Source organism: Zasmidium cellare (assembly GCF_010093935.1).
Source record: "Zasmidium cellare ATCC 36951 unplaced genomic scaffold M409scaffold_1, whole genome shotgun sequence".
Lineage (NCBI taxonomy): Eukaryota > Fungi > Ascomycota > Dothideomycetes > Mycosphaerellales > Mycosphaerellaceae > Zasmidium > Zasmidium cellare.
This window is the reverse complement of record NW_022986945.1, coordinates 690,605-711,013: the sequence shown is the minus strand read 5'-3', so window position 1 is coordinate 711,013 and position 20,409 is coordinate 690,605. Positions and strand designations below refer to the sequence as shown.

The window sequence follows — 20,409 nt, the reverse complement described above, 5'->3', positions numbered from 1 at the left end:
ACAAGCTCAATGAGATGGAAAAGTTCTCTTCGACACCAAGGACTCATTCAAGCAGCTCAACGATAAACAGAGTGCGAGCAGGCTCGACGGCGCTCGCGTCAGCCCATTGTTGGGCGTCGATAATGTTAGTGTCGTCCGCCCTGCCAACGATTTCACCAATTTGCAGTGACCTGCAGATCCCTACAAGCCCCTGTCTCCACGACCACGCCGGTAAGCGTCATTTTTCATATCCCAGCGATGCATCGACTGAAGATCCTGCTGGGCAGACGGTCGTCATCAGCCTGATCTCGTCCGGCGCGAAGGTCCACCTCCTTGCAGTAGTCAAAGGTGCTAGATCTTAGACCGAGATGATGTTGATGCAAGAAAGAAAGAAGTGACGTACCTCCCCAGCTGACGACCATGATGTCCGCTTACCTAACGCTAGCCACGCGCATTAAATAGGCTCTTACTACCCATTACATACCAATCTCTTACTTAACAACGAGGAGAATGCGAGGCCCAGATGCCGTCGAGATAAGAGCATTGAATGCCTGGTCGTACGTCATTGGAGAAGGGAGCTCTCCTCGCCGTCGGCCTTGTCTTTCGATTACCCCACTGCGGGCAGGACAGACTTGAAAAGGGCCATTGGAAGGTGAGGTGTGATTATTAAATGCATGTCCTAATTTTTCTATCTTGTGTGTGCGTCGAAGGTATAGGAAAGATTTCTTGTGTAACGATAGTCTCGTTGCTACGTCTTTCGATTGCAACGCTTCCGAAGCTTCCGCGATGGGAAAGAAGCGTACAGTCTTCGAATCTTTACTATCGAGATCATCAACTGATATCTGCTACAGGAGTCCAAGCATGCATCTCCGTCGACATCGACGCCGTAGCCGGCTGGCTAGGCTCTTATGGTGGCGAGGATAGCACATCTGATATCTCACGAGGTCAGCATCATTCAAGTCGACCCATCTCCACAACTATCCTCCTAACAAGAACCCAATCCAGGCCTCTTCGCCGGCACAATTGGCGTCCGCCGCCTCCTCAAGCTCTTCTCAAAATACAACATCAAAACAACCTTCTTCATCCCAGGCCACTCCCTCGAGACCTTCCCGGAAGAATGCCGCATGGTCGCGGACGCCGGGCACGAAATCGGCCTGCACGGCTACTCGCACGAGAACCCCATCGCCATGAACGTCGAGCAGCAGACGGCCATCATGGACAAGTGCTACCGCCTGATCAGCGAGTTCCAGCACGGCAAGCCACCGAGAGGGATCGTCGCGCCGTGGTGGGAGAGTAGCCAGGATGGTGCGGAGCTCATGTTGAAGTATGGGTTGGAGTATGATCATTCTTTCTCGCATCATGATTGTCAGTGTTATTGGCTCCGCACGGGCGATAAGTGGATTCCTATTGACTATAATAAACACCCGGACCACTGGATGAAGCCTCTAGAGGGAGGGCCGATGACTGGTCTCGTCGAGATCCCCGCGAGTTGGTATCTCGATGATTTGCCGCCGATGATGTTTATCAAGAAGGCCCCGAATTCGCACGGATGGGTGAACCCACGAGACGTTGAGGAGTTGTGGTTGGATCAATTCAATTATTTCTACCGGGAGGAGGATGAGTTTGTATTTCCGGTGACTGTGCATCCAGATGTTTGTGGGCATCCACACGGGTTGTTGATGTTGGAGAGGTACCTTCTAGCAATATACAGAGTGACGAGGGATGATGGCTGACCTTGTTAATGCAGGATCATCGAATACATCAACAAGCACGAAGGCGTGGAGTGGGTGACGATGGAACAGATCTGCGACGACTTCAAGTCCAAGAACGTGGCGCCCACCGGTGCAATGATGCCCGCGAAACCAGGAGCAATTCTGGAAAATCCGAAGCTGGAGTTGGAGAAGAAGGCATGAAAGTGATGTGATATATGTTTTGAGGTTATGATCTTTCATATTCGTACTCAAGAAGATAAGTAGCGTTCGTAGTATGGTCGTATTGTTTCCCAAGGGTATCATGAAGGTCGTTAAAACATGTCAGGACAGTAACATTCCAACCAGATGAAATCATGCATGCATACGTCCAGTTTTCCATCCCTCCCACATAATCATCGCTTATTGCCCACCAGTGACAACGCCGTGAATTGCTTGCTGTGCTCATCATTCTTCTCTTATGCTGCCAGGCTGAAGTCGGCGCTGACGTCCGCGTCGGTGACGCCTTGCCAGCATATCCGTACTTGTTCGTGGAGACGGGCTGCGGCTGCCTTGCTGCGTCCCTCCCGAAGTGTGTCCCAGCAGTCGTAGAATGTGACGACGCCGCCCTCGTTCCAGAGTTGTTCGGCGATGATCCGCCTCGTCATGACCTCTGTCCATCTGTTGTTGTCCTTCTTGTATGATTCGGTAGGTGTGGAGGTAGGGTCGTCAATCTCGTGGAGTTTTTGCTGTAGGACGCTCGTTAGTTGAGTGTTCTCATGTGTTGCGTCGATTGACTGAACTCACCAGTGCCTCTGCGAGAAGATTCATCTTCCAGATTGATCGTGCGTCCTTGGTGCCGCAGTCGAGGAGCTCACGCATCATCCAGAGAATTCGGTAGTACTCTTGTCTCCATTCGAACGATGTGCATTGTGGGAGTGGGATGGAGAGGAGTCTGTTGATGTGTTGTCGACGAGTGTACGTCTTGAGGTGCAGTGTTGTGGTTGTCATGTTGAGAGTCGCTGTGACTTGATGTGGCGAGGAGGGGTCGACGATGTTTGCTTGTGTTGTGTTGCTGTAGAAGATCGATTGGGAGGTCGTCGAGATATATATCAAAGCTGTTGCGAGTCTAGATTGTTGAACGGAGCAGTCCAGCTGGTAATAGATCCACGGTTTGGGAGCGAGATGCGAGGAGCGTTGTGAGGTTTCAATTCAGCTTGGACGCACATCAAAGGGACCTGCTGACCCTTTTGACTCTTCGCGGTCTTGAATGGCGAGACCAGGAGTAGGGGCTCGAGCTTTAAGGTTTGGCGCGATCGGTGCCGACGGCTGCCACGGAGCCTCGTGGCGTTTGTGTCTCACCCAGGGGACAGGTGGAAGTCTCCCGCAACTCAGCCACAGCCAACCAGGCTTGGCTACGCGCGTGCTCTAGGCTGGTCCAGAGCTCCCTGAAGCTCGACCATGGCACCCATATCCCTGACGTGTGGTATACACGCGTTGACCCATTCGACGTGTGCTGCAGAACCGTGTGACAGCGTTGTTCTTTGTTCGACTTCAACGGAGACCCTCTTTCGACGTTGGCGCTTGTCAGTAACGACCTCGGCCAAACGGCCGCCTCTGAGACATGTCCAGCACCGGCTTGTGAGCCGTGCGGACGTTGATCTGGCCATCATTGCCATGATGACGGAGTGGCCCACGCGATGGCACACGCCTGAGCGTTGCAAGCAACTGCCGCCGCAGAGCAAAAAAGTGTATTTTGTTTACGAAGGCGGTTGCTCACGGCTTCGCATATTCCAGCCACGACTCTCCATCAGCTGACCTGAGCATGGAAAAGGCAGGCTGGCACTGGCTTGTTGAGGACGGCGCTGAGGAGGGCGCTCGCCTGGGTGGTCACGAGCAAGCTCCCGCCACGACACGGCGTGAGTCAAGGTGTTGTGGTCAGGAGATTGCCCTACTGCTGCCTCCCAGGCGACCGGAAAACCCTCTGCTGCTGCTCATCTCGAGCAAAAGCAAGCTGGATGAAAGTTGATGAGGCGTGTAGCATCGCGACGCCTCTGGCCGATCGGTCGCGCCTATGCGCCACCCCGTCCAATGTCCACTGCTCAGGCGTCTGTTTCAGGACGGTGCATCGGGAGATCAGTGTGCGATGCGGTATGCGTGTGGGTGGTGGTTGAGAAGTACCATTGGGCGCATCCGCAAATTCGTACGCTCTCACGTCAAATTACGCGTAGATGAGAGCTGAACGCACGGCATCATGCAGGCGCTGGTGCTGTACGCGGAGTGTTGTTGCTCCATCTTCCGCGACGACGCCTGCTGTGGGTGGTGAGCAAAAAGTACACAACACAAGTCACTCTGAGAATGCCTGTTTGCCACGCAATGGACGCTGATGATGTTGGCACAGCGTGACCACTCACACCTGGCCGTCGTGAAAATGCGAAGACAAGGCCAACCTCACCTGATCGCAAGTCGGGACCCGACTCACCCGACTCACCGAAAGCCCGCCGCCCGCCACCTCACAGCTCTTGGTCGTCGAAGCAAGCATCATATATCCATGGAGGTAATCACGCTGCCTCCGTCTGCCGCCCTGGGGTACCTGTCCTTAGCCATACTTCATCGTCACCTTTGCGGTGCCAATAGGTCGAAAGCGTGCAGACGGCGAAAGAAAGGGTCGCCACCTGGCTATGTCAGAATGGCTGTGCTCTTGGCTGATACTTACGCTTGGCTTTTCGAGGACAATGACGACTCCTACATTTCTCCCTGCATAGGTGTCGTCAAGTCTTCGAAACAACATTACGATCCAAAGTCGTCATAGATTCCACTGGTAGCACTTCGGATTTTGATGGGACATGGAAAGCAAAACTCACAATCCTTGGCCGCGTGATGAGATGTGGCTAGAGCTACCTAGCACTTCAACAGCGTCTATTGAAGTGAAACTTCTTCAGGCCACATGCTCTTCCCCTCATTTATTGCAGTTCAGAGCGAAGCTAATGGGTGAGAATCAGATGACGCCCAGCCCAATGTTGCGGCTACCGACGACTGGACTCGCAGACATGTCACGAGTGGTTTTGCAGCCAGGACTCGTATCGCATAAAATTCGATGCTCTGCCTGTCTTTCACGATATTAACAAGCCCAGCGCTTGTAACATGGACGCATTGTCTGGCACTGCGACGCGAGACTCTGCTCAACCGGGCTTCGCCCTCGTTGCGAGTTTAAGTACGGCAGCGAATGCATAACCTCAATTGTCAGGCGGGGCCTACCGACAGATCAGGCTGACCTTGTGGCTGCTCGAAGGACCGCATCTGTGGATGAAGATTTGGTTGAGTCCATCTCGACGATCACTGAAGCATTACTGAGAGGTGACGCTCATTTTAACTTTTGTCAAATCGCCGACTACATCCATTTTCGCTGAGCACGTTGAGACTTGAATTCGAGCGCTCGGTATATTTCGTTTGCTTCCTGGACCATGAAGTGTGGTTGCAACAAGATCTCTGTTGGTATTGGACACTCAGTCATTACAGCCTCAACCTCAGCGTTCTCTTACTCATGATGACATAGAATATTTCCCCAAGATATGAGTTAACAATGACAACGGCCAACGACAGTGACGAAGTCAAACTCAGTGCCATGTAAAGCCGGCTGATGCAGCAGATGGGAGAGCGCCACAATGGAATTCTTTCGAAGCACTACATCCACAGCCATGAGCACAATGACGACGATGCCATATTATTCATGTTATCACTGGTGTTCTACAGAAAGCCGTTAGTGTCGCACAAGACGCTACATAACAGAACAGCAGATCTCATGTGGAGAGCAATGCCGTGGCGGCTGGTAGAGTTCGCCCTCCACCACTGCGAAAGTCGCTTGATCTGCGAAACGCTTACCAAGGGAGGCACTCCGGTGCCCGCACAAGGTAATTATAGCAAGGGAACAGCAGTGTTCCCGCTTACCTGATGCTCGTGCTAACAAGCGAGTCGACACACAGGCGGTGATCCAGCCCTATGACATTTGCAATGGGTTCTGAACGAGGAACAACATCTCCACTTCCCTTCTACGTTACGCCTCGTGACATACAGCAACTCGACAAGCCGTACTGCCGCGGACTAATCCATGGAGCCAGAAGCGGAGACTGCGTTCTTATACACCTAGCGAGGGACGACGTCAAGAACAATAGTAAAATACCCTTTTGACCTGGCGACGAGGGGACTACCGTCAGAACACAGTCAGGACGCAAACAGAAGAAGAGGATCATACAGGATGCGTTATCTCAGATTAGCGACGGCAGCATCAGCAGCCATGTTCCACATGGGCATGGCAGCAGGATCAGGAACGAACTTTCTCAACCACGGGCAACTCCTGGCTGGGCTGGAGGATCCAGCATGGTTCGAGCAAAATGTGCCTATCCTGGACACGCCCAACTCGCAGATTCAGCAAGTCTACTACTACCGTTGGGGCACATACCGAGAACACTTCTTCTACACCGGCCCGCAGTTTGGGTACATCTCGACGGAATTTCTTCTGGCGGCTGGTATTGGCTATGCTGCGCCTTATGGAGGTATTGTGGCTGCGGCGGGTCATCACATCAACGAGGGCAGGTGGTTGAGGGATCAGAAACCTGGGAAGGATTTGGTGAACTTTGTGAGTTGTGCCTCATTCCTTTGGCGGGCAACGCTGACGCGAGGGATTGCAGTGGCTGGGAGCGCCTGGTCAAGCTAGCAAACCCGTAAACGACAACGTCAATCCTGATACGAGCACATGGGCGACCGAGTATGCGTTTTGGGCCGCGAGTTCCGTATGGCGACAGTACCTTGCGACTGGTGACCGAGACTTCGCCGTTGGACATCTCGACAATCTGGTCAAGGAGTATCGTCAGTACGACAACCATTTTAATGAGATTTTGGGATTGTACTGGCAAGCTCCTGTCTGGGATGCGACGGAGTACACTGCTGCGACATACTCGACGAGCAACGGCGATGACAATGCGGCTTATCACGGCGGCTATGGCTATAGACCCACGTTGAACTCATACCAGTATGGCGATGCTCAAGCGATTGCCGCCATTGCTACTTTGGCGGGCAACACAACTCTGGCAACTGAATACACCAACCGAGCGAGTGCACTGCAGTCAAATTTGATCAAGTACACTTGGGACTCCAGGGCTGAGTTCTTCAAGCATCTCCCGCGAGACAACAACCCTAGCTTGACTCTTGTCACCATGCGAGAGATCATGGGATTCATCCCTTGGCAATTCAACATGGCACTACCGAACAATTACAGCGTCGGCTTTGCACAGCTTCTCGATCCACAAGGATTCAATTCGTCCTATGGCCCGACGTCGACTGAGCAGAGGTCGTCGTGGTTCTTCTACGACGCTACCGAAGGATGCTGTCGCTGGGATGGACCGTCCTGGCCTTTCGCCACTGCGCAGACGTTGACTGCTGTCGAGAATCTGCTCAATGACTATCCTTCACAATCATATATCTCGGCCGCTGACTACTTCACCCTCCTTCTCCGATACGCTTCCACGCAATTCAGAAATGGCAAGCCGTACATTGCAGAAGCACATTGGCACAACATCTCCAGCTGGATCTACGACTCGTACGACCACAGCGAGGACTACAATCACTCTACATTTGTCGACAACATCATTGCTGGTCTCATAGGGTTGCGTGGTCAGAACAATGACACTCTGGTGATCAACCCCCTGACCCCAACATCCTGGAACCACTGGGGCTTGGAGAACACCGCATATCATGGCCATCTGATCACCGTGCTTTGGGATAGCGACGGTACACACTACAACCAGGGTAAAGGCCTTCGCGTCTGGGTCGACGGTACTGCAGCTGGCAATAGAGACACTCTTGGTCCACTTACGGTCAAAGTTGGCTCTGCCGTAAAGCCAACCATCAGCTCCAACATCAACATCGCCGCGAATCCTCTCCAATTCCCCATGGGTCCGCAACCAAACGCATCCTTCCAATCCTCCAACGCCGAGCAAAGCATCTGGAAAGCCATCGACGGCAACGTCTGGCGAGTCGGCATCCCTGAAAACTCCAGCTGGACCACATCCGGCAGCTCCAACGCTCAAGACACCTTCACCATCGACCTCCGCCGCCCCCAATCCATCAACAACGTCCAGCTCTACTTCTACGACAACGGGACCAACGTCCGCGTCCCTACCTCCTACGATCTCCAATACCTCCCCTCCAACAACAGCTGGACCTCCATCCCCTCCCAAACCCGCAGCGGCACCCTCGCCAACAACGCCCAAATCACAATCACCTTCCCCCAACTCACTACCCAGCAAATCCGCATCACAGCCCCCAACCACGGCAATGGCGTCGGCTGGGGCCTCTCAGAATTCCAGATCTGGACGCCGCCCATCTACCAAATCTCCAACAAAAACAGCAACAAAGCCATGGCCGTCCAGAACGGAACCACCTCCGTCCTCCAAGAACCCGCCTCCAACACCACCCGCTGGCAATTCATCCCCGCCGCGGGAGCCTGGTCGCAGATCCAGCACGTCGCCACGAAGAAATACCTCGGTGTGACGGGTGGTTCGACGGCGAATAGCACGCAGCTGGCCATCTTCGATCAGGATCCCACGCGGCAGGATCTGTTGTGGTGGGTCGAGGATCGGGGACAGGGGTATTTCTTCATCAGGAATAAGAAGAGCAATCTCGTCGCTGGGGTCGATGGGGAGTCGACGAATGATGGGGCGATGGTCGTGCAGTATGCGGATACGGATACGTCGGATCATTATTGGAGTTTGCTGGTGGATGTGCCGAGTAGCTAGGGGGTTTTTGTGTCGATGGATCTATGGTGTAGTCTAAGCATGCCATGCGTACCACGTGGTTAGGAACAAAACAAAACAACACGAACCAATCTCCTGTCGCTCAGCCTCACGTCGTGGTATGGTACAGCCGTTGTCGTGGGCCATGGTCAACGCTGGTCATGGCTTCCACGTTCTCGTGAGACATGATTCAGCTACGTACCAGAGCCATCAAAATCATTGCCCGCTTCTCGAACAATCTTGACGTTGTGCCCTAGAATCGTGTCTTTGGGCGCCTTCTCCTTTCTCACGTCATCGACCCAGGCAGGGAGTCAGACATTCCCGTCCCGTCTTTGAGACGCAGGAGTTTTTATGTCTCCGGTGATTCTCTTCCATGTTCGGTGATGGAGTTGACCCACAATCACTGAGATGCAGACGGCGTTCCCGGTCGTTAGTAAGCCAGTGCTCGTAGACAGAAATCGATAGTCAAGCAGTTGATCGGTACCTAGCCCAAGGCCCCCGAGAAACGATATCAACGCAGCAAGAACTGAACAAAAGTCATACTTTCTAGTTATATCAACCTTCCACAAACAACTCTCTCCCCCCTCACACCAAAGCAACATCCTCAATCTTCTTGTCCATACTCGTCCCACTCCCCCCGCCCACCGTAGCATTCGTCGACCCCCTCTCCATCGCAATCCCACTCTTGGTCAAATGCAACGCCAGCCCCTCCTCGCCACCCTCATGCATCGCCGCGCCCTTTCCAATCTTCTGCAGACTATCGCGCATCAGGAACTCGTAGTACGCCGTGGCAAAGATCGTCGCGGGGACGTTGACGAGGATGCTGATCCAGCTGTAGTTGTGGTAGGAGAAGGCTTCGCCGCCGTAGAAGATGGCGGCGACGATGCGTGTGCCTAGGTCCCTGGCCAGGTTGGTGGAGATGGTTATGGGGGCGTAACCCCAGACCATTGTGCCGTAGGCGAGGCCGATGACGAAGGGGGCGCCGGAGGGGGAGATCTGGGAGGGGGCTGTTAGGATTGGCTGGAAGAGTTTGGAGGATGGACTTACGAAGGGATTTGCGGGATCTAGGACGGCCCAGATGATGATGCCCTGGAACGGGATGTCAGCCTCATCTCCCAAATGATCCTGGAGGAGTTAAACTCACGATGTAACTGTCAACGAAGAACTCAATCAAGAACAGATACCCCAGATTATGCTGCGTCTCCCCCGGGAACGAGCATAATATACTCGCAGGCCCGCCATTGAACGCCATATTGGTATGTCCCGCAGCTCTCAGTCCTTCCGTGTAGGCCGATATTTGTTCATGGTACATTCCCATCATGAGGAGGCCCGCAATAAAGGCACCGAAGATCTGCGAGAAGATATAGTACGGGACCTTCTTCCATGGAAAGCCTTGCCAAATTGCGAAGCACAGGGTTATGGCAGGGTTAAAGTGGCCTCCAGAGGTAGGACCGCAGGTGATGATGGCAAAGGCGATGCCGAAGGAGAATGCGAAGCCGATTGAGAAGATGGAGCCGAAGGCAGCGTCTAGCGGGAGCGTACGGTGTCAGCTGTGTGCGATGTGTCGTATTCGATGGTAGTTGGACTTACCTTCTTTATTAACAGTAAAGGCAGCAGTAGCGGCTATCCCGGGGAAGACATAGAAGAACACCCCTGTTGCCTCTGCCATGCATTCACGTAGCCATCGTGGTCGAGCTCGCTCGAAGTCGAGTTTGCGTTGGCTGACTGGTTTGGGTGCGACAATGCGGCGGGCGAAGTGCTGCTGGACCGCTTCAGTGGCTCCCAGTTCAAGATCGTTTGTCCGTAGCTGAAACAGGTCAGTAATCTAGTGAAGTGATGGGTGGTGCGTATATGTCCACTTACACGCTCCATGTGAGAGCTGCTGCTAGCCATGCCGGCCACCTAATTCGCCGAAAGAGATAGCTGGAGTGAATGGGACGAAGACCGCCGGAGATGTGAAGTGGGTTTCAGCCCACGCGAGCGTGATCGATCGCTCTGCACATCTATATACGAAAAAGAGCGGATAAAAGATGAAAGCCGTAACACCTACCTCTTTGGCACTGGCGGGCGAGTAGACGATTCCGTGCAGACCGCCCGCCTCTTGCCTGCGACAAGAGCCGGGGAAATTCGTCGTGCGCATCACTGATGAGACGTCTGTCCGTTCGCGCGATAGCTGCGACAGACGATACGACATCGGGTCTACCGGCAGGATTGGATCCACAGTCCACGCGCCGTAGCTATGCGTGCGACGCCTCGGTGCTGACATTGGGGGACGGCGATGTGATTCGGGAGTTTGCGAAGCCGTTCCTATGCTCAACATCTGGCGCCATGAGGAGAGATGTGTATTGCTCCTTGATGTTGGATGTTCTCGAAAAGCAACAGCCAAGCTTTGGTTCCTGGCAGATGCCATGCACTTGGCTTGTACTATGGCGACTTTAGCCTGTGGACGACGTCGACTGTACAGCGGGCGGCGTCGGCCCTACAGGTTGAGCCGACTTTACGGAGCGACACCGTCTTTGGAAACGAAGTCCACGAGGTCATGCAACGACCCCGCATGGAGAGGAACGCCACTCGAGTCTGTTTGGTGAGGCCGCTGTGAGGGAGTTGAGGCAGAAGCTGCAACCGAAGCCAGCTGATGAGGCCTACCCTGTAAGCCAGAAGTACCATTGCCAGAGATGGAGTCGTTGAGGGATATCGAAGACGTCTTCATAAGCATTGTGGGTCCTTGAAGTCGTCCAGAACACCATCCCCATGGGCAACTCCAGGTTTCGATGCAGCCGAGTGGAGCCGGAGATTGGGGACAAGTCCGCGCGACGCAAAACTCGGCAAGTGCAGCGGCCGCTTGGTTTCGAATTCGCACAACGGCCGCCGGGACAGGCGACTTGTGAAGAATGGATCTCAGCGATGTCGATCGAACCTTTCTTCATTCTTTCTCTCAAGCAAACTCCATATACTCGTTGGGTATCATCGTAGTCAATTCAGACTGGCCTTCTTGCATGACCGCATGCCACATTTGAAGATTTCGATCTTCCGCATCTTCTTCACTCGTCGTCTTCATCACTCGTGGCTTCGTGGTTGGCCTTGTGCTTGGATTTGTCGAGCTTGCCAGTCGAATTCACGGCCGGCTTCGAATCTTCGTCGTCTTCAGAGTCCTCATCGGCGTCCTCATCCTTGGCCGCAGATTTCTTGGTAGAGGCCTCATCGTACTTCGGCCTGGGGACTTGGATGCCTTTGGACGTGAGCACGCCCTCGAGTTGTGGCAGCAACTCAATGAAGGCGTTGAACTGATCCAAGTTAAGGGAGATGCCCTGAAATATATCAGCTACTGAGAGCGCAGGGCGTGACTATTATATGCGACAGCCGAGAGCCAACGAGGGATTACTCAATCGGGGCCGCAATACCCGAGCAAGGGCGCAGACACGAACATACCTTCTTGCCTGGCAGCATTTCGCCATCCTTTTCGTAGAACTCGCGAATGCCAATCATCGTGTTGCCCTTAAACTCCGAGACCTGGAGGCGGCGTTTGCCTGAAATCTGGTATAGATCAATACCACTTCGGGCCGAAGTACATCACGAATACTGACCTCCCAGTACTCGTTGCCATCGGCGTCCTTTTGCATCTCGTACTTGGCAGATTTGGCAGAGGGTTTGGAGGCGCCATTCTTGGACTTCTTCGACTTGGGAGCGTCCTCAACGAAGCCACCGTCGTCCTCGTAGTCTTCTGCGGCAGCGCGCTTGCAGGAGCTCTGTCCTTTCGCCATGATGTCGTACTGCGCGGGGTATTGTCGGTCGATGTCGAGACTGCTTTGGCGATGGAAGGAGAAGATGGGTGATGATGAAGGGTTGGTTGTCTGTTTGGTGCTGTTGAAGAAAGTGAGGCAGACGCGGTCACACGTCGGCACGTGAGAACGCGTGACGTCAGACGCGTCTGGTCACCTCATTTGCACAGACATTTACTTCACATTCACTTCGCCTCACTTCGTCCACTCTCACATGTTCTCATCTATTTCCTCTTTGCCGGCGCAAGCCCGGTAGATTTTTGGTGTTTGACACAGTGACAGCTTTTCCATCACCTCAGCCCGTCGGATCCGACGGTACGCTTCCGCAGCTGGAAAGAATCCGATAGCGGGGATGTTCCACTTCCACGGTCGACAGACATGGCCTGAAGATTGAAGAGTACAAAATCCATCTTGTTTGCCGTCTTTCATTCTTTTGACGTGTCATTCCACGAACCCTCGTCACACTAATCTCAGGTTACGATGAGCGTGCAAAAGGTTGCGTTGATCACGGCGGGCACCGCAGGCCTGGGCGCTGCCATTGCTCGCGTGCTTGCGCCTGAATTTCGTCTGGTACGACATATCTCCGCGTCTTTGGATGACTACTAAATGTTTGCTCTCAGGCGATCAACTACGCCAATAACCAATCAAGGGCAAGAGCCCTGATAGAAGAACTTGAGAAGATCCCAAGCACAACAGCATCGGAATCGCCTCGATTTGAACCGATTCAGGCTGACGTGGGAGATCGTGCGGCGATTCAGGAGCTGGTCAGGCAAACTGTGGCCAAGTTTGGCCGTATCGACGTGGTCATCTCCAACGCAGGCTGGACTCGCATCACCAATTTCACCAATCTCGAAGAGGGTATGATAGATGAGGACTGGGACCGGTGTTTTCTCTACAATGTCAAAGCACATCTCTGGCTGATGCATGCTGCCAAGCCAGAGTTGGAAAAGACAGAGGGCGCCTTCATAAACACCGCCAGTATCGCAGGCGTAAAGCCTGGAGGCAGCTCATTGCCTTATGCCGTAACAAAAGCCGCCTCGATCCACCTCGCAAAGTCCCTGGCGGTTATTTGTGCACCCAAGATACGTGTCAACACGGTCAGCCCGGGGCTGCTACTCACTGAATGGGGCATGAAGTTTCCCGAGTCGAAGAGAGAAGCTGCAACAAAGGCTACGAAGCTGAAACGATTGGCGACAGTCGAGGTATGTAATGGAATCGATTAGAGGTGTGCGATCTACTGACACATGCCTAGGACGTGGCGGCACTTGTAAACACCTTGGCCTTAAACCAAAGCATGACTGGACAGAACGTCCTTCTAGACAGCGGCTCAAATCTGTAGCATCTCCTGGCAACGTTCATCTACTTTTTGACTTCACGAAGCCAGGATCCTCCTTGTGCACTCAAATTTGACCACATTCTTGGCACTTTCCCCCTTTACCTCCTGCTGACCACTTTAGTATCTCACATCGGTTCTGCAGAACAACACGAACATCTGCCATGTGAGCAGTGATTACGACCAGCGCGGTATTTGCGATCAACTTCCCGATACAAGCAGTCCCGTATTGATTGGATCTGCATCAGGCAACCTCACGACTCGTCGGATCATTTGAGCGACTTCAAATCTTGCTGCATGCAAGGCTCCGTACCACTCCCGCGGAAGCCACATGGTCATTGCAAACAAAGTGGTACAACATCGGGAAGCCAAAGTGTTTCACCAGCGCGTTTGTTGTCGCACATTGTAGTTGAGATTACTTACGACGCAAGGGACCGCAGGAGAGAAGAAAAATCTATACGAAGACTGGACTATATAAACCAACGACGGTGCCCGCAACCTAGTTCGACCAGCTAGCCATACCTGGATTTTTACTCAAGATGCTGTCGCTCACGAACCTCCTGGCACTGTCTCCAATTCTGGCAAACATCGCCACTGCTCTCCCATGGGTAGGAACAACAGCGGATCTACATGCTCGGGCGGAGACCAACATCCTTGCGCCTCCACGAGTTGGAGTGTACATGTGTGTTGATGCAGACTGGAAAGGCCACTGCGAGCATTTGCTCAACGCACCTGGTCTTTGCAGTAAGAGCAACACTCCTGCTATCGTCGATGTTTGCTGAATTCATTACAGTCGACCTCCCGCAAGAATTGGCAGGTCAAGTCAGTGCCGTAGGACCGGATAAGCAGAAAGAGACCTTTGCTTCAGGTTGTACGCTGTTCAAGTAAGTTCAGACTAAACCGTTGCGCGAAACAAAGGAGACATGCCCAGGCACTCGCAGAGACATCGGCTGCAAGGGCGAGTACATGGCGGACATTGCGTACCCTGGCCTCAAGAACCTTGCTCAAGCGCCTCTCGCGGGCGCGTACAACGACTTCTTCAAGAGCTACATCTGCTACTGAGCGTGCTCTATCAATGTGTGTGACTCAAGGGGTTTGAAGGAACGGTGAGATTGAATTAAAAAGAACTCGTCGATGTTGATGATGATTGTGTAGCTATCATGAATCGACTATCCATATCCCAAGTCTTCTAAATGAATACAAGGTTCATTGCACCATCGTTTCCGACCTCATCAATTTCCCTGTCAAGTCGCCCCAAGCAACGGCAAGGCCGAAATCCAGAAAGTCCACGCTCATTTGACAGTCGTGCCATCCATCCCAGCAGATCCACCGAACACCTACTGACACTTGACCAGGTAGGTGCATTGTCTCTCAAAATGGTACCTTCCTAAGCTAGCTAGCCCTCGCCAAAATGGTGTCTTGGCATATGCAAGCCATACTCAGGGCCGTCGATCACACAATCTGTCTTTTGCACGCCTTCCCGTCACCAAGCGTCTGACAGAAGTAGTACTCCATCAGGCTTGCCCTGACCACACACCTTGATGGATATGACTTTCGAAAATATATATCAACGATGCCGCCTTCCAGAACACATTTCTCGAAACGCTCTCTCTCAATCTTGGCTGAAGATAAGAGCTGAACCAGTCAATCCCCGATATTGCGCCCAGCGTCTAATGCCCTCGTGTCCACACCTGGGCTCTTTGTGTCGCATGCTACTAACACCTACAGCTGAACAACGCAACCCACGAGATACCACTCTGCCATGCCTTATCAGCGGACGTCCTTCTTCATCCAGGCACAATACCATCGCTAGTCAACCGAATCCTCGCCAGCTTGCGCAAAGACGAAGATCACCGGCGAACACCGACGTCGAATGAAGAGGGTCAACTGCGGCATGGTGAGTCTGCCAAGGAGATTTAAACAAAGCTGTGCTTTACGACCTGCCTGGATGAGGCTATGACGGACGGGGCGACTCTTTACAAGCTCCAAGCCTCGTGGCTTGGCAGATCTTGGGAGATGGAGTGGTCGACCAATGGAGATTGTTCCTGGATTGGAAGGCATGATCACTTCGCTCTTTGTGAGTGTGGTTGTGAGTAGACGTATGGTAGTCGGCTCGTGCTGGTCGCGGGCGAGAAGTGACGGCGAGTTGGGTATATAAAGTGAGTTGACTTTCCGCATTCCTTCTCAGAACAGCCATCATCACCAGCTCAACTCAGCTACTCGACCTCATTACCATTATCGAAAGCCTTCAAAATGAAGTACTCTCTTGCCTTCGCTGCTATGGCGGCTTCTCTCGTCTCCGGAGAGTACACTCGATGTGCAACCCCAAACCCCTCAGAGGAGCACATCGCCATCCTCAACGCCGCAGTGGAAGAAGCCAGCAATAGGACTTTTAGCATCCAGGCCCTCCGCAACGTCGACACATACGTCCACGTTGTGACAACTTCGGCCAAGGCAGGCCAATACTCCCAATCTCAGGTCAACGAACAGGTAAAGACACACCTCTTCACGAGATATCGAAAAATTCGACCGCTAACAACTCAACAGATCTCCGTCATGAACGACGCCTACGCCCCCCTCAACGTGCAATTCAACCTGCTCGACACCACCTTCACGACCAACAACCAGTGGGCCGCGGCCTCCGACGGCAGCACCGCCGAATACAACATGAAATCCGCCTTGCACCAGGGGTCCTACGACACCCTCAACCTCTACTTCCTGAGCGATTTGGGCGGCGGCCTGCTCGGATTCTGCTACTTCCCCGAGGCCAGCCCAACATCCCAAGACCGCATCCTCGACGGCTGCATCAACCTCGCCGACTCCCTCCCCGGCGGCAGCGCTACGAATTACGATCTAGGCTATACAGCCGTACACGAGACTGGTCACGTAAGTCCTCCCCCCTCCCCTTATCACGACCACAACTCACTCACACTCAACTCCAACGTTAGTGGTTCGGCCTCTACCACGTCTTCCAAGGCTCAGCATGCTCTGGCTCTGGCGACTACGTCTCCGATACGCCCATCCAGAGAACTGATACGAGTGGCTGTCCTACTAGCCAGGACTCCTGCCCCAACCAGGCTGGTGTGGACAGCATTCATAATTTCATGGATTATAGCTATGATTCTTGCATGTATGAGTTTACGAGTGGCCAGGTTACGAGGGCGACGAGCTTGTTTGATCAGTTGAGGGCTGGGAAGTAGATCCGGCAGATGGACGCGAGAATGTGTATCTATGTGAGGTTCGGGTGCAACAGGCCCTGGAGGTCTTGAAAGATGTAAAGTCTCTACCAAAAGATCCGCAAAGACAACTTGGAGATTCTCAACATTGATACCGTAGCCGAACACAGACACATCGAGATACAGTGTGGATTTTCCAAACTTTGAAATTGAAAATTCTTGAGATGGTCGATGATTCTGACCTCGTTGATAACATTGACCACTTCACCAGAATGCACGAGACGAACGTTACCATGTCCGAAAAATTCCGAAAAATGACCATTGCCGTGAGTGAATGTTGGTGTCAGAATGCCTCAGGCATGAACCTGAACAACTAAACTTTGACACTCCTCGGAGTTCCAATCTTGCTCCACCACTTGCACTTTCCAGCAACCATGGACTGAAATACCGATTCCTTGCACCGATTGTCATTTCGAAGAGCTCAGCGTGCTTTGACCGACGTCTATACACGACAACAATCCCATGAAGGGTGCACGAACTGCTCCAAAGCGCCAGCATTCATAGACCTGCCCAACATGTCAACCACAGAGATCAAAAAGCCCGCAGCCATCCTCGCAATCATCATCTGGCTAGCCGCCCCAACCATCTACCTAAGCGTAGAATGGTACGTCTCGCGAATGTTCTCGCCACACTACAGCTACCTCCACAGATTCACAAGCGACCTCGCCATCCCCTACGCCTACTACGACCCGAAAACAGGCCACTTGACCAACTCGTGGCGGGCACCCATGATGAACCTCAACTTCGCCGTTCACGGATTTCTCTTCTTAGCTGGTCAGATATCTCTCCTACGAGCGACTGGCGAGAGGAAACTCTCCACGGCTCGCCTGGTCATCGCAGTGGTTTACTGCATCGGCATACTTCTCGTGGCGGCTGTACCGGGCGGACCTAGGGAGCATGAGAATGGGAGGATGATGTGGCATGGTCTTGGGGCAGTCTGCGCAATATTTGGCGGTAATATCAATTCCCTTCTCGCGGGGTTCGCAACACCGGTCGACTCGAAGCCTGTCTACAAAACGGTGTGTCTGTCACTTGGGGCTATCGGGTTCTGTGGGCCTGCCTTGGTCTTCGCTTTTGGATACCGAGACTTGATCGGTGTCTGGCAACGCTTGTCTATCTATCCGACTCAAATGTGGGAATACTCTACGGCGGTCTCGTTGGTCTTTGAGCTGCTTCGAACGGAGGAGGCCCAAGTAAAAAGGGACTGAAGAAGATCAGCAACCACCGGAACGAAAGCAATGTTCAACTCTCTGTACCATCAACAACAGCGTAATCAATCGCTCCCGAGCAACGACATACGAGACAAATACGAGCTTCGTATACAACCCTCGGATTACCTGTATGCCATGATTGGAGGCTACCTGGCGCCGCGTGCTCCCTCGTGGCATCCCAACGACTTCATACAAAATCCTCATCCGAGTCCGAACGATAAATACGTCTCACTTTTGGGGGTGAAGCCCTATATTCATATCCGTGGACTTTTATGCACGCTTCGGGCGAACTGTAACCGTGTTCAGACCCTCCATCAGCCAACCACCTTAGACTCGTGGGCGTTCGGGAAGCTGTGCCGCGTTGCGAAGTGGCTTTCGAAAAGGGTAGGTACCAACGATGAGCGTAATGATTGGTCAAACACTGGTGCGGTCGCTCTCTAGAGGCACAGCTTCCTCTTCACTTACAATGATGTTACATTTTTCCAACAATTCGAATGTTATGCAAGCCGGACATCTGTTTGCCGTGCCAGACCTTTCTGGAGGCTAAAGATGCCTCTGGACCATTGATCACTGGTCTGGCTATATTGACAATGTCTTCTTGACTCCTGAACGACAACATACGTGTTGGATAATTGCCTTTTGGATCTCTGCACCAAGAGGACGCCATGTCGAAGGAGGAGAAGGCGTCTACAGAGAGCAGGACTGGCGAATTGGAGGAAGATCTGGAGGCACGTAAAGCCAATGGGAACAACGAGAAGCACTCTGCAGACAATGAGCCGCACTCTATACATCCGAATAAAGATGATACTACCAAGGACCCCAACATCGTCGACTGGGACGGGCCCAACGACCTTTCAAATCCCCGCAACTGGACGACCAAAGCCAAACTCGCCAACACAACTCTCGTCATCCTCTTAACTCTCCTAACACCCCTCGCCTCGAGCATGTTCGCCCCCGGAGTCCCCCAAGTCCTCCGCGACTTCAAGACCTCCGCCGCCACGATCGCCGAGTTTGTCGTCAGTATCTACATCCTGGGCTTCGCGGTTGGACCCCTGATCATCAGTCCTCTGAGTGAGATCTATGGTCGATACCCGGTATACGTGGCGTGCAACATCATGTTCTTGATCTTTACGGTGGCGTGTGCGGTGGCGGATAGCATGGCTCAGTTGATCGTGTTTCGATTCTTTGCGGGACTTTTTGGAGTCTGTCCGGTTACGTTGGGTGGTGCGTCGATTTCGGATCTGATTGAGCAGGATAAGAGGGGGTTGGCGATGAGCTTGTTTGGGATGGGGCCTTTGCTGGGTACGCGTTCTCGCCAGCGGAGGTCGATTTTATGCCATTGACATCTGTTTCCAGGTCCTGTCATCGGTCCCATCGCGGGAGCGTATCTCAGTGCTGCAGCAGGCTGGCGTTGGACGTTCTGGGTGTTGACCATTGCGGTACGCTTCCTTTGATCAAGTTCTTACGAACACCACTGACCCATGGACTTATTAGTACGGCGTCTGCACAATCGCCCATTTCTTCCTCTGCCGCGAAACCTACAGCCCAATCCTCCTGACCCGCAAAACCCAGAAACTCCAAAAAGAAACCGGCAACTTCGACCTTCGATCCGCCCAGGACTCCGGCCTCTCGAAGAAAGACCTCATCCTCCGAGCTCTCGTGCGGCCCTTCAAGATGCTCTTCCTCTCACCTATCATCCTGCTCATGTCCATCTACGCCGCGTTCGTCTACGGAATCCTTTATCTGCTCTACACAACCTTCACATTCGTCTTCACGGAGAACTACGGCTTCAGCTCGTCGAATGTGGGATTAACGTACATCGGCTCTGGGATTGGGATGTTTCTTGGAATGTTCTTGATCGGTGGAGCTAGTGATCGTTTGTTGAAGAGCAAGGCGAAGAAGCATGGGGGCGAGCTGAAACCGGAGTATCGACTCTTGCCCCTGATGTACACTGGCTGGCTATGCCCGGTGGGACTGTTCATCTATGGCTGGACGTCGGCGTACCACATACAATGGGCTGTGCCGCTATTCGGGACGTTGCTCTTTGGTATTGGCATTATCTCGGCGCTGGTCTGCATTTCGGTAAGCCTCCTTTACTACTGTTCGGAGAGACACTCACTAATAAGCCTCGCTCTCCAGCAATACATGATCGACGCCTTCACGCTCTATGCCGCTTCCGCAATCGCCGCCAACACAGTCTTACGATCGATAGTTGGCGGACTTTTGCCCCTGGCTGGCCTCAGTCTCTATCGTGAGTTGGGGCTGGGTTGGGGCAACAGCTTAGTGGCATTCATTGCTCTAGGTCTGACGCCAGTGCCATTCATCTTCTACGTTTGGGGCGAGCGTATACGGCAAGCGACGAAAGTAACGTTTTAGCCAAATCGAAACTGTC

At 53.1% G+C, this 20,409-nt stretch overlaps 10 protein-coding genes across 10 annotated transcripts; 7 read left to right on the top strand and 3 right to left on the bottom strand.

The window, feature by feature from the left end:
• Positions 1-765: 765 nt before the first annotated feature.
• On the top strand, positions 766-1,892 carry M409DRAFT_15931 (uncharacterized protein; the record flags this gene model as incomplete). The annotated part of the gene is made up of 4 exons (XM_033803410.1): positions 766-778; positions 831-923; positions 985-1,669; positions 1,727-1,892. The coding sequence occupies 4 exons, from the start codon at positions 766-768 to the stop codon at positions 1,890-1,892; spliced, it is 957 nt and encodes a 318-aa protein (XP_033674542.1).
• Positions 1,893-2,146: 254 nt separating this feature from the next.
• Positions 2,147-2,678, bottom strand: M409DRAFT_48597 (uncharacterized protein; the record flags this gene model as incomplete). Its single annotated transcript, XM_033810986.1, has 2 exons — positions 2,147-2,416; positions 2,475-2,678. 2 exons carry the CDS (start codon positions 2,676-2,678, stop codon positions 2,147-2,149), a joined length of 474 nt encoding a protein of 157 aa, XP_033674541.1.
• A 3,283-nt stretch (positions 2,679-5,961) lies between these two features.
• Positions 5,962-8,461, top strand: M409DRAFT_15929 (carbohydrate-binding module family 13 protein; the record flags this gene model as incomplete). The annotated part of the gene is made up of 2 exons (XM_033803409.1): positions 5,962-6,303; positions 6,356-8,461. The coding sequence occupies 2 exons, from the start codon at positions 5,962-5,964 to the stop codon at positions 8,459-8,461; spliced, it is 2,448 nt and encodes an 815-aa protein (XP_033674540.1).
• Positions 8,462-9,043: 582 nt separating this feature from the next.
• Positions 9,044-10,351, bottom strand: M409DRAFT_61972 (uncharacterized protein; the record flags this gene model as incomplete). The annotated part of the gene is made up of 6 exons (XM_033814961.1): positions 9,044-9,070; positions 9,104-9,454; positions 9,506-9,547; positions 9,603-9,985; positions 10,049-10,265; positions 10,322-10,351. The coding sequence occupies 6 exons, from the start codon at positions 10,349-10,351 to the stop codon at positions 9,044-9,046; spliced, it is 1,050 nt and encodes a 349-aa protein (XP_033674539.1).
• A 1,148-nt stretch (positions 10,352-11,499) lies between these two features.
• M409DRAFT_15927 (uncharacterized protein) lies at positions 11,500-12,219 on the bottom strand (the record flags this gene model as incomplete). Its single annotated transcript, XM_033803408.1, has 3 exons — positions 11,500-11,766; positions 11,888-11,992; positions 12,043-12,219. The coding sequence occupies 3 exons, from the start codon at positions 12,217-12,219 to the stop codon at positions 11,500-11,502; spliced, it is 549 nt and encodes a 182-aa protein (XP_033674538.1).
• A 498-nt stretch (positions 12,220-12,717) lies between these two features.
• M409DRAFT_15926 (uncharacterized protein) lies at positions 12,718-13,576 on the top strand (the record flags this gene model as incomplete). Its single annotated transcript, XM_033803407.1, has 3 exons — positions 12,718-12,807; positions 12,858-13,439; positions 13,490-13,576. 3 exons carry the CDS (start codon positions 12,718-12,720, stop codon positions 13,574-13,576), a joined length of 759 nt encoding a protein of 252 aa, XP_033674537.1.
• A 533-nt stretch (positions 13,577-14,109) lies between these two features.
• On the top strand, positions 14,110-14,632 carry M409DRAFT_15925 (uncharacterized protein; the record flags this gene model as incomplete). The annotated part of the gene is made up of 3 exons (XM_033803406.1): positions 14,110-14,314; positions 14,364-14,454; positions 14,512-14,632. The coding sequence occupies 3 exons, from the start codon at positions 14,110-14,112 to the stop codon at positions 14,630-14,632; spliced, it is 417 nt and encodes a 138-aa protein (XP_033674536.1).
• A 1,191-nt stretch (positions 14,633-15,823) lies between these two features.
• M409DRAFT_48591 (uncharacterized protein) lies at positions 15,824-16,770 on the top strand (the record flags this gene model as incomplete). Its single annotated transcript, XM_033810985.1, has 3 exons — positions 15,824-16,060; positions 16,118-16,456; positions 16,519-16,770. The coding sequence occupies 3 exons, from the start codon at positions 15,824-15,826 to the stop codon at positions 16,768-16,770; spliced, it is 828 nt and encodes a 275-aa protein (XP_033674535.1).
• A 551-nt stretch (positions 16,771-17,321) lies between these two features.
• M409DRAFT_48590 (uncharacterized protein) lies at positions 17,322-18,014 on the top strand (the record flags this gene model as incomplete). The annotated part of the gene is made up of 1 exon (XM_033810984.1): positions 17,322-18,014. The coding sequence occupies one exon, from the start codon at positions 17,322-17,324 to the stop codon at positions 18,012-18,014; it is 693 nt and encodes a 230-aa protein (XP_033674534.1).
• A 668-nt stretch (positions 18,015-18,682) lies between these two features.
• Positions 18,683-20,393, top strand: M409DRAFT_61965 (uncharacterized protein; the record flags this gene model as incomplete). Its single annotated transcript, XM_033814960.1, has 4 exons — positions 18,683-19,319; positions 19,374-19,456; positions 19,512-20,099; positions 20,157-20,393. 4 exons carry the CDS (start codon positions 18,683-18,685, stop codon positions 20,391-20,393), a joined length of 1,545 nt encoding a protein of 514 aa, XP_033674533.1.
• Between the last annotated feature and the right edge of the window lie 16 nt (positions 20,394-20,409).